This window comes from Pimephales promelas, chromosome 11 (assembly GCF_988280905.1).
Source record: "Pimephales promelas chromosome 11, fPimPro1.hap1.1, whole genome shotgun sequence".
Classification (NCBI taxonomy): domain Eukaryota; kingdom Metazoa; phylum Chordata; class Actinopteri; order Cypriniformes; family Leuciscidae; genus Pimephales; species Pimephales promelas.
Window position 1 is genome coordinate 13,736,344 of NC_142779.1, and position 13,347 is coordinate 13,749,690.

General features: G+C 35.8%; 1 protein-coding gene across 1 annotated transcript; it reads right to left on the reverse strand.

The window, feature by feature from the left end:
* Nucleotides 1–7,475: 7,475 nt before the first annotated feature.
* On the reverse strand, nt 7,476–13,032 carry plaua (plasminogen activator, urokinase a). Its single transcript, XM_039671673.2, has 11 exons — nt 12,907–13,032; nt 12,205–12,298; nt 12,059–12,098; nt 11,797–11,935; nt 11,569–11,666; nt 11,438–11,479; nt 11,088–11,265; nt 9,002–9,153; nt 8,783–8,923; nt 8,322–8,467; nt 7,476–8,193 (listed from the first exon to the last, which is right to left on the reverse strand). The coding sequence occupies exons 2-11, from the start codon at nt 12,259–12,261 to the stop codon at nt 7,996–7,998; spliced, it is 1,191 nt and encodes a 396-aa protein (XP_039527607.2). The 5' UTR covers nt 12,262–12,298; nt 12,907–13,032; the 3' UTR covers nt 7,476–7,995.
* Between the last annotated feature and the right edge of the window lie 315 nt (nt 13,033–13,347).

The following is a 13,347-nucleotide window of genomic DNA, read 5'->3' on the forward strand; positions in this document are numbered from 1 at the left end:
TACATTTGATTTTAATGATAGGTAATGGTGTTAGTGAAACGGAAACAAAGTAACTGATCCTCGATGACAGACCATGCAAGCATGTCTATTCTTAGCCTGCAGCTTTTAATTCTGATCATCTGCTGATGTCTTCTTCATGTGCTCATTTCTGCATGGCAGCATGAAATGTGTCGCTGTTGGACAATTAATCTTAGTTTTAGATAATGCATTTTCATATTCATGAGATTCACAAGATAAGATTCATAAGTTCAGGTAAATCATTCTGATTATCTGATTCTCAAGAAACATTTTGGTAACACTTTTTTTCACAGTGTCTGCCTACTTCTTGTCATAGTAACAGTAAATGATGCAATTACTTGAAGCTAACCCTAAACCAAACCTTAACCCTATGCCTAGCTATAGGCCTAGCCTATGTTGTTAATTAATAGTAGGCTACTCAGTATTTAAATGTATAATTACACTAATTTACACTTAAATGTATTAATAATAACATTTGGTAATATTTTGTAATATTTATAGGCCTATATATAGGTTGACACTGTAAAGAGTATTTCCTTAAGGCTACTGTACTTGACTACACTTTTTAATCAACTTGAGTATTGTTTTTTAAACTTTTTTTCTGTCAAGGTCCTTGAACTTGCACACAGTGCACATAACACACACACACACACACACACACACACACACACACACACACACACACACACAAAACAAAAATTAGGAAAAGATAGGGACTGATGAGATGTGGGGGATGGGTATCTTATATTATATTATCTTATTATATCATATTTTATTTTATACAGGATTGACAATGGCAATTGTTACATAGGTAGAAGCATGGAATTAAAAATCTACCAACACAATATGGGCAGTATGGTGGTAGTGGGGAGTGGGATGGTGATGGTAATGACAATGGTAATAAATAACAAATGGTTACTTTGTTTACGCATACACACACACACACATACCCACACTCACACCCGCTCACATACACACTTAGATCAAACACTTAAATCACTCTTGCCACTGCTGGAATTATGGATTTACAAGATTGCTCACTACTGCACTGGTTTGTTTGTTTGTATGTATGCCTGACTGTTAAATAAAAAAATAAAATAAAATAAAAAGTAGTAACATAACATCAGTCAGGGGGCGATTTTGGTGGCATGGGTTGCATTTTGGTTGGAAATGAAAGTCGTGTTGACGTCAGAACCCAACGTCTGATTGAGAGTCAGAACCCAATATCAGATTGACATTGGATTTTGGTTGGAAATGAAAGTCGAAACAAAAAGTCGATTCTCATTTTCAACCACAATACAACATTGGTCCAACGTTGGAGATTGACGTCAATTTGACCAACCTGATTTTCATTTTCAACATTGGGCTTGGTCTTGTTTTGGAGCACACTAGCTTATAGACAAAATATTCATACTAAAAGCCTCATTGAGACTTTAAATAGGGCACTATTTCACATTTAATTGTCTTTATGACAGTTTTTAATCCATTTTAATGTGTCCTCGCTGAATAGAAGTATATATATATATATATATATATATATATATATATATATACATTGGGTTCATTGGGTTCTGACATCAGACATTGGGTTCTGATGTCAACACGACTTTCATTTCCAACCAAAATGCAACCCATGCCACCAAAATCGCCCCCTGACTGATGTTACTACTTTTTTTTATTTTTTATTTAACAGTTAGACATACATACAAACAAACCAACATAGTGCAGTAGTGAGCAATCTTGTAAATCCATAATTCCAGCAGTGGCAAGAGTGATTTAAGTGTTTGATAAGTGTGTATGTGAGCGGGTGTAAGTGTGGGTATGTGTATGTGTATGTGTGTGTATGCGTAAACAAAGTAACCATTTATTATTTATTATATATATATATATATATATATATATATATATATATATGGCTAAATCTTATACTCACAGAAAACACTGACTTCAGCTTCTGTAAGTGATGTGCATATTGTGTATAGCACTAGTTGGGTTACATTAAATGGTTAAAGCATAAAGACTACCTATGTCAAAACAATGTAGAAATTCTTAATTTGAGGGGAACGGCTGGACACTCAATATATTGCCCACATTTGGTTTAGTCTAATACTTTAGATGATGAGTTTAGAGACAAGAATAAACATTTATTTAAGAGAGACTGACTCCCCATAAAGAGACATTCTGTTTGCAGGCAAAAGACAGGGCTTCATTTAAATATCTGTTAGGACATCTGTGGGAAAGTAATGTATAAAGTCATCATGTATAGATAATTCAAAAGTTAGATCTTTAGACGAGTAAGGCTATATTGTGACTTTGTTTCAGATACCATTCAGCACTAGTAAGGAAGAACCCACAAATCAACTGTAAGGTTACCAAATAAGGAGAGATTTCAGATAGAGGAGCACAGAGAAGAGCTTTGCAACACTAATAAGGAATATTGTTTATTATACAAGCAGCTGCCATTGAACCTTGTTAGTGCAGTGACTAGAGGATGCTTCTTTCACATCAAGACGATGTCTGCAGCCTCTCAATGTTTCAGACTTGACAGGAGAACTACTGCTTTGTGCTTTTAAACTCTTTTAGACATCAAAATATGTCAGACAGTTCACACTTCAAATAACCTTATGAAAAATTGTATTCAATATTTTCAGTATGTCTCTCCACCATTTCAATCATGAGTTTTATTTGTACAGAAAATATAAATGGAAACCACTGACTGATTATTACGGGATTTAGATTAATGGTCACCATTATAAATTGCAGTTCTAATACTGGTGTTGAAACGCTTTGTATTGAAATGGAACGGTGCAGAACCCGCCCCATTACAGCCAAGGTGAATAATGCTGTGCTCAGCAATTTCATGTCATCCAGTCCTACTGCTGACTAGTCCATATTCCTGTTGCTGTGGATACCTTTTTTAATGAGAGGCTGGAATATGCAATGAAGAGATCTGAGATGACAATAACTTGTCTACAGTTATTTCCATGAACAGATTTCAAGCCATCCTTTATTGCTGCCCAGTACAAAGTGTACAAAATAATAGTAGGGAAAACTTGGGTGTCTAAGTAAAAGTACTGTATTTGATATCAAAGTAATCCAGAACGCACATACCATAGAGATATAAAGAAAGGTTAGACTGAAGAGACGCACTTAAAATAAATTCAATAATTTTTCTAATGTAGCAGCACCCTCCGATGTTCAGTGAGAGTCATTACAGCACTCAAAACCGTGCACCTGATGCTATTGTCATGAAACAGAAGGATTCACACATCCATAAAGTAATCAACAACAGGTTTATTTGCAGAAGTATGTACGACGGAAGCAGGTGAGTAACTGATGAATATTCAGGATGGATATCTGGATGAGTATTGTGAGTCTTATCTGTTGCAGGTTCTGAAATGTAGGAATGGCTGACGCGAAAATGACATTCCGAAGCTTTTCGAGATCCCGAAAGACAAATGTTTCGAAACACTGATTTTTGGTGATAGTGACATTTATAGTGCGGTTTGTTTAGTTATAGGCTTACATTTAAATTTACACATTGACTGATACAATCAGACACAGGCCTATACATAATAGTGAGGCCTATACATTATGACACAGGCCTATACATTATGTACAAGTCTATAGATAATAGTGAGACATTGATAGATAGATGCATATATAGAAATACAGACAAATATAGATAGAGACATAGATAGATACATAAAGATAGATAGATAGAGATAGATAGGCTATAGATAAATAAAAATGGAGGCTCCAGAAGAGATGCCGTACATCTGTGGTGTGTGAGCATTTCCATTTTGAAACCCCAAATAAAGTAAGATGTATGTATTGTGATCGGCGGCTAGCCTACTCTGCAATTCTACATCATTCATGATACGCCATCTGAGGAGCACTCGTCCTGCCTTTTTGCAGGGTGCAGAGGATGGAAGCATTCCCTGTACCACTACTGGGTCTAAGCAAGAAATGTATTGTTTGGAAATATAATTATAATTGAAATATAATAACAAACTTTTGAGACACTGTTTAGAAAGTCCATTGGCCTTTGTCAACCTAATCCCTACAACCTAAATCTCAACTGCCAATCAGGTTAAAAACAGCTTTACTGAGAATATAATATGTTTTGTGAACATACATTTTATTCGTCTATATATGAGTACCCAATCTACATCATTTTAGTTTTCCTAATAGATTTATGGATCAAAAATATCTTGGCATGCCAGCATCTCATGTGAGAGAATTGTTTCAAAGGCCTGTCTGTAAAAAAAGAATTAGGCTAAGTCCTTCGAAGAGCAGAGAAAATAATATTTTTGAATAAAAATCATGAATTAAAATTGAATTAAAAAAAGTGAAACATTGTGGCTTGATTTCTTTTATCAATATTAATTTTGCATGACCAAAATAACATTATGCACAGTGAGGAGCCTACAGGTTACAAGCTTCACATATTAGAAAAACACAATATTAAAAAACAACAACATTTTTTTTTTTTTTTGTAATGGCATGGTTGTTTCAGATCAACACCTGCAAGTGACCACTAGGTGTCCCCGTTGAGATGTCGGATTATTACGAAGACTCGACACAATATGGCACATTTGCTTCAACTGTTTCATTGTTTCGCGAAGAAGCCTCGATCTGCCCACCACTACTGAAACGGAGATTGAGGCAGATGACTGAGGCAAATTGTACTAGTCAGGTTATGGTTCTTTTAAAGTACCAGACAATGGTGAACTGCAGTGGGAAGTGCTGGACCATGATCTCTGTGGTTGGGAAGTGCATGCAGGTGAGGGCCAGAGAGGATATTGGGAAATGTAGTGAGGAGGTGTTGACTAGCTGGTGATCATGACAGCTATATAAACATTAAATCAGTTGAAACCACAATCTTTAATATTGGTAAGTAGCCTATATTTAAAGGCAATAGTTTAAAATCAAAACATAATCAAAATAAATGTGCACAACTGTATTTGGTAGTATACCCCATAGTTAAAACACTAAGGGGTGTGAAAATACACATTATAATTTTGGTTTAATATATAAAGTTGTACTGAATAGTTCTATAGCTAAATTTAACCGTCAGCTATAGTGAAGGACATACTGTAGGTTACAGGAAAGAGTGTGTTATACATAGGCTATTTCATGCTTGTCATTTTTCTGTAAACCAAACTCTTTCCTTTTTAGGTAAAGATCTTTGCTAAATTTCATAAGCATTTTGTATTCTTGGTAAGAGGAAGGATATTATGTTTTCAGAGGATACTTATAGTCTTTGGTGATTCACTAAGCCTACTTCCACATTTTCTCTCACATTCTCGTGATTTATTTTGGTTTTGAGGCATGCAACTCTTGCAATTAAGTAGATTTTACTGCTTGGTTTCTAACGGACACTTCTCTAAAACCCTGATATCCTCTTCTTGTACACAACAACATGTGGTTGTTCTCTGGAAAGTTCTCAGCATCTAGTTATATCCTGTTAATAATTTTAACGTTTCAACGTTAACTTTTTTCAGTTTATTCCCAAGGCAACATTTCTAATTTTCGTTTAGTTTAAAGGGATAGTTCACTTTGAAATTAATTTTTGATATGTTCTAGCTTATACCTCAAGGGCATCCAAGATGTCTTTGTTTCCGCAGTAGTTTCAATTTCGATAATTTTAGGTCAAACAGTTTTTGTCTATCAGTAATGCAGGTCTATGGTCACCACCTCAAAGAGCATGCACAGAGAAGTCCAAATTAAACATGATTTAATGACTTGTAAATGTAACATTGATGGCCTAAGACACATTTATGGCCTAAAAACTATATAAATAATGTTCGTTTTCTCACACAAACCGCTCGTTTCGTGTTCTCCGAGGCTATCAATGTACTTACATTTACGAGTCATTAAAGGGACATTGTGTAGGAATTGGTGCCATCTAGCGGTGAAAATGTATTTTGCATTCATACGAATTGTGTTCTCCAGTGCCTTGCTTTTTCAAATGCGCGTTGCATCTACGGTAACCATGTACCAAAAAGCTATGACAGGATTAGCACTTCGTCGAGTGTTCCTTCGATGAACAGGTTTGTTATTTCAAACAAACAGCAACTTGACACAACGAATAAACGAATGTTACAGTATGAATTACTGACTGTGAAAAACATGAACTATTGTAATAAGTAGTTAAGCCTTCTTTACCCATTATATTTTCTGAAGTAGCTAAATGACACAACCAAACAATGAAAAAAAAGCTTGTAATTAAGACTGTAACATTGCCTTACCTGACGAGAAGAAAGCAGGACTTCAGCATCTCTTTTGAACTCTTTCTCCTGCATTAGCTCTATCCACCTGGAAAAAGCTAACGTTATCCCGACATTAACTCGTGTTTTTTATAATCTCCGTCACGTTTCCTTTTACGATCGATTTTGGACTTTTCTGGCAATGAGGATTTGCAATGCAGCATTTGAAACTTGCCGGGGCCGTGAAGCGCCTCTCACTGCTCTGCTCCTCTTCTGCTGATTTTAGTCACGTCACACTGGCTCTGAACGAAAACACGTTGTGGAAACACGTTGGCCTAGTACGTTATGTCTCTCTCTGCTATTATAGTTTTTTCAAGATGACGGAACTACATGGAAGCCTCCGGACTTACCCGTCCCATGTACGTATATAAAGGTAATAAATTCTTCGTTTATGAGGATAAGTCAGATAATTGGCAGATGTACACCATTGAGGACATATGTATGAATAAAATTTTGATTTTAAATAATAAATTACATAAAAAGTTGTTACACATACAGTAGTCCCTTTAAATCATGTTTAATTTGGACTTCTCTGTGCATGCTCTTTGAGGTGGTGAACATAGACCTGCATTACATGACACCTAGGCCTACATCTTGGATGCCCTTGAGGTAAGCTAAAACATACCAGAATTTTTTAACTATCCCTTTAAGTTTTTCAACCAATATTAATATTTTATTTTATTTAAATTGGCAGAAATGTTTTGATAGTTTTAGTTAATGATAACAAACCAGCTGAAATGCATCTCATCATTTTTGTGACATGCCCCAATTTTATCATATAATATTTCATTTCATTTGTTTAATTCACCCCAATATGAAAATGTATTTTTTTTTACTGAAATAACTGTTTTTGTTGTTGTTGCTCTTCCAAATTCATAACTTTTTTTTTTTATTTTAACAAAAAGAAGATATTTTGAAGAATGGTCTCGCTCATTATAATGAAACAAAATTGGTGCCCATTGACATTTCTCAGAATCTCTTTTCCCCCCTCATTCCACATGTTTGGAACAATATGAGGGTGAGTAAAGGATGACAGAGTTTTAATTTTGTGGAGAATATTTAAAAAGGCATATTTGTATTACTCACTAATCATGGCTATTTTAATTGTAATATGCACTGAGATTAAAATATGAATATATGCTTGAAGGAATGAAAATAAATATGAGTGAAAATTTACCAGTTGGCTGTGATTTAGAAAAATATTTATGATGATGCACAATGAATGAATGAAACAAAAACGTGTAAAGATTTAAAGATAGTTTATAGAATGCAATGGAATAATTTTCCAATTTAAAGAATTTTGTTTTAAACAAAGTAAAGACTATTATGACAAGAGGTATACAAGTTTTAAAAAAAACATTTATCACACATGCATACTTGCAATAAATAAAATAATAAATAACAAGTTATAAAAAGTAACAGTAAAACAAAATGAATAAAACAGATAACAACATTTGCCATTCTCACAAACTGAACATAAAATAAAATCCTAAATCTACAGTATGTATCCTTCTGGAATCACTGTCCAATAAAAGCAGGAACGTGCAATTATAACTGTAAAAGATGATTCCTATTGATTGCCATAAGTAGCTGCCATGTATCATTCGAATAGCATAAATAATTGGCATGTGCATTGTGTGCACATGCCGACAAAACATTACCCTGAGTGGCTAAGCATTTACATATGTGCTGTAAAGTGTCACAGTTAATGCTTCTGTGGGTACTTGGAGCCTGCTGTATATGTGGGTAAACCTGTATGTATTGAGATCCAATGGTTGTAGTTGGTGATTTTTGTATAAACACCAGGGTTAAGCTTTTCGGCACACTCTTTTCCCCAGCTAATGATACCGAAAAGGAACATGGTGTGATTTACTTCACACACTAGAGGCCCTCCTGAGTCACCCTGAAAGCAGAAAAAGTAACACATTCATATGTGTATTTCTTACCATTTTATGAAAATATTTAGCCATTTAATTTGTCAGGGATAAAATTCCTATTTATTCATCATTGGTCAAATATTTTCTTGTTTACCTGGCAAGCGTCTTCCTCCCAGTCTCTACCAATTGCGCACAACATGTTCTTGTTGACCTCGTCCTTACTGTAATATTTCTGGCAAGCATTCTGGGAAATAAGCTTCACTTGAGCCTGTTTCAGATGTCGAGAGAACTCAAAGCCATCTTTAAAAAAAAACAAAACAGATAGTAATGATGACGTTACATTTTATCTCACATATTTACACAGTTATGGTCCTGACATTCTACACTGACGTCCAGAGTGACAAAATGACATCACTAAAATGTCTAGCTGCTAGATTTTTAGAGATCTCGTACAGTATGTCATATCACAATTATAGTTTGTGTTATATTTCTTCATATCATAGAACAACTTTGTGGACACACCATGTTGCCCTCATATCTTGTTGTCGCAGGAAAGAGATCATTGTTACTGTTCTAGGATACTCTATCAGCATACAGTCTGATCTGACATCTTACCCTTTTGATGCCTTCCATAGCCAGCAATATCACAGTAGAATCCTGTGGGAAGCATCTGCTGGAAAGGGGGAAGACATGCGGTTCTCACAGAGTTTGTCTTCACTGCGCATTGTCCATTGCTGCCCACTATCTTCAACAGGGCTAAAGGAAGTGATTTACACTTTTAATTGCTGAAATGAAACAACATAAGGCAAATAGTAAACTATAATGCAAACTTACCAATGTCATGAGTAAAGTTTTCAGTTGTGTAGTCAAAGTCCTCATGGACCACAAGTTTGCTCACTGTGAACCGCTGCTCAATGTCAGAGTTGGTTTCATTGATGGCATTCTTTCCCAGAATGACAGAGTACCTCCTTATTTTAGTGTCCTTACTATTCAAAACAAAGAAACAATACTATGTTATATATATATATATATATATATATATATATATATATATACACACTCACCTAAGGGATTATTAGGACCGCCATAATATATAAAATTTGCCTTCAAAACTGCCTTAATAGGCTTTATGCACAACTTACTTCCGCATTCTCTGTAAAACAGGTCGCATCGCTTCCGGTCCAGGTCTTTTGTATGTGCTTCATGAAATTTTTTGCGGTTTTACTCAAGATAACTTAAAAGGAGCGAGCAAAGATTAGCATAACCAATATCCCTCACATGTGCAGATTGATATTTAAATGTGTTATATTTTTTATTCTTCATAGTAACGTTTAGATATTTAAATGGAATAAAACGCCAATAACAAAGTGAACTAGTTAGGTTAGCCGATTACCTTAAAGATTACCTTAAATATCCATAGATATCGTAGTCAGTTCTTACGGCCGTTAACACTTTCTCTGACAAGCGGATGCGATGATACCCGTTTTCCGGTTTGGTCACGTGACGCACGGCATAAAGCCTATTCTACGTGGCATTGATTCAACAAGGTGCTGAAAGCATTCTTTAGAAATGTTGGCCCATATTGATAGTATAGCATCTTGAAGTTGATGGAGATTTGTGGGATGCACATCCAGGGCACGAAGCTCCTGTTCCACCACATCCAAAAGATGCTTTATTGGGTTGAGATCTGGTGACTGGGGGCCATTTTAGTACAATGAACTCATTGTCATGTTCAAGAAACCAGTTTGAAATGATTCGAGTTTTGTGACATGGTGCATTATCCTGCTGGAAGTTGCCATCAGAAGATGGGTACATGGTGGTGGCCATAAAGCGATGGACATGGTCAGAAACAATGCTCAGGTTGGCCGTGGCTTTTAAACGATGCCCAATTGGCACTAAGGGGCCTAAAGTGTGCCATGAAAACATCCCCCACATCATTACACCACCACCACCAGCCTCCACAGTGGTAACAAGGCATGATGGATCCATGTTCTCATTCTGTTTACGCCAAATTCTGACTCTACCATCTGAACCAACAGAAATCGAGAATCATCAGGCAGGCAACATTTTTCCAGTCTTCAACTGTCCAATTTTGGTGAGCTCTCGCAAATTGTAGCCCTCTTTTTCCTAGTGGAGATGAGTGGTACTGATTAGTGGTCTTTTTTGCACACAGGACTGCCACAAACTGGATGTTTTTCCCTTTTCACACCATTCTTTGTAAACCATGAAATGGTTGTGTGTGAAAATCCCAGTAACTGAGCAGATTGTGAAATACTCAGACGGGCCCGTCTGGCACCAACAACCATGCCACACTCAAAATTGCTTGAGTGTTCCTAATAATTGTTCCTAATAATCCTAATAATCCTAATATTTTAGGATTTAGGACTAAGGATTATTAGGATTATTACTGTTCCTTATAATCCTTTAGGCGAGTGTATGTATAATATAAATTACACCAATGTAATGACACTATGCAGTTTGGCATTAAGCAGTTTTATTGTGCACATTTCCTAATATTTGCTGTTGCCAAACTTCTTGGTACCGATTTTTCCTGAATCGGCCCTAATTTGATGTCTCTTGTATTACATCACCAAGTTGCAGCATCTTATATTACATCACCAACTGACAGCATCTTACTTGTGAAATTGAGCACAGAGAACTCTAATATTAACACTACTGTAATACGGTTGCAGTGTTCGTCTATTTATAAGCCAATTGTTTTGTATGATGTAGTGTATTATTTATTCAGCGGAAGCTTTAGGAAAATATTTGAATATTTGAGAAACTGTCAGCTGGTCAGCTACTGCTAAAATAAACCAGATAGGCTGATACGAGACCCTGACTCTGGAACAGACTGTACATTAGCTTACATAATGCTCAAATAAGATCAGACTTTTCAGTTAACAACAGGTTGACATACCCAGCAGGGAAGCAGTGGGCTGCAGTGAGGACCCAGCATGGAGCAATGAGGGTTCCTCCACAAATGAACCCATCTCCTCTGAAGATAGCTGCCATCCAAGGCTGTGACTCAACACTTGACCTTGATCCTCCAATTATCTTTGTAATGCGGTCTAAGCGTCGCTCCCCACACGTTGATTCTGATTAATAGATGAGAAACATCAGAAACATGAAGTCTGTGAGGAGAGATCATTTTAGGCAGTGCACAAGGAAATATATCCCAGTTATGGGGTTTTCCTGACATCGCCATTGAATTATTTTGGATTTTTGCTTAGAATGGAAATGAAAAATGTAAACTGATCAAATTGTTACCTGTGTCCTGCTTTGGTGCGACAGGTGTTGGTTGACTCTTGACTGCATGAGCAATAATAGGTCATATTAGTTAATCTGCTATCTATATTACCCATGACCTAAATAAGCAAAGGAGATGGACTTCTACTTACTCGGCATCATTTCCATGCGGGGGACGTCGCAATATTGCCGTACGTAGCGGTTTCTTTTCCTTACAATGCACCATGGCTGAATCCTGTTATCTGGATTTCTGAAAAAAGCAAAACATTCAGAGGTCGGAGATTTCACCAGCCTTTTTAATATAATAGTGTCAGCTAAATAATCTTTGTTTTTACGCTCCATAAATGGGGAACAAATATATGAATGTAAATATAGAATACCTGCAGAAGTTATGATAGCAGTTTCTATAGGTGGTGTATCGCTTTGGGATGGAATTCCACTGCATACACATCCGTCCATTGACTGTCGTTGACACTTTGCCTCTGTATGTCTCATCCCTTCCATCAAGTATGCACTCATCTGAGAATAGAAAAGTTATGAATAAACCTATGTTCAAATGCTACAAATACAACTTTATGTTGTATTAATTAACATTTTCTTGGAAAACTTAAATCTAATGTGACAAAATCAAAAGGGATTTACCTTCTCCTGGTGTTAAAATGTTTTTCCTCCAATGGTTAATCTAAAAACAGAAATATAAATATTAGCTGTGTGGGAAAAAGGTTGATTGCATCTAAAGACCCTGTAGGAAGTAGGAAATTTCACTTCTGTTTTGTTTTTCCACTTACCGCAGCAGTTAAGCTCAGGGCGCATGTCAAAGCTAATATTCTGAGAATAAACATCATCTTCACCGCAAACCAATGTTTTCCTTTTTTGGAGATCCTAAAAACATTTTGAAGAAGTGAGCTTTATATTAATAAGAAACATCTCTAAAAGAAAAGACACATGCTCTTTCATCACATGCACATTTGTACAGTATTTCAAAGTATATAAGTTTTGCCAAGAGAATATTGAAATCATATGATTTCGCAGCAAAGAGGCATAAAATGTTACTATAAGCCCACCATGAACATGTATTCATTATTCAATATATTACACAAATAATAAGTGCTCCAACTTTTGAATTAATTTTTGGCACATTTCAAATATGTTAAAATACTCATAATAATATACCTTTTACGGGTTTCTATCATGGGATAATTTTATGGATTTAGTTATAATTTGTCCATTTTGTTTTGATTACATTTCATGAAATAAACAGCTTGTAAGCATGAAATTTAAACATGAAAGTGTTATGCAATAACTGAAGACATTTCTCTTTATAAAGAACTTTTATAAAAGGGCATAAAAAGGGTTCTTTAAAATTGAGTCAAGAGCCCTGGAGTTTGAAGTGTATATGCATAAATCAAGTCAATGAAAAAGAGTTGAACATAAAAAATTGTATAAAAAAGAAAGCAAAGCAGAACCAGAAAAGTGTTTTTGGTGCTTACCTTTCTGATAGTAGAGCAAGAAGATTTTGCTGTGTGGAGCAGAACTGGGCTTACTGAGCACTCACTGTCATGTGCTTGTTAGTGTTCCTTGATTTATAGAGACAAGTCCATGATTGTCTGAGGGGGCCTGGCCTCAAGCAAACCGGCATGCGCTGTGTGGTAAACACTGAGATTGTTGGCAATGCTTTTTGCGAAAGCTCGTATGTGAATCATGCTTAATTACTCAAAACCCCCTTCATTTTTGCACATTAAATATTCCTAATAGGGACTTTGCCCCTGAAGCAATGACAATCATTGTGGTTTTTAAATTGCATTGGCTATTTCACAACATGTCATAAATCAATGTGAAATTTAGTAAAAATGGGTATCTGCAAGGGTTGATATTACTCTGTAAGCTGTCATGGTGGCTATATAATATAAAAAGAACAATTAATTAGCAGA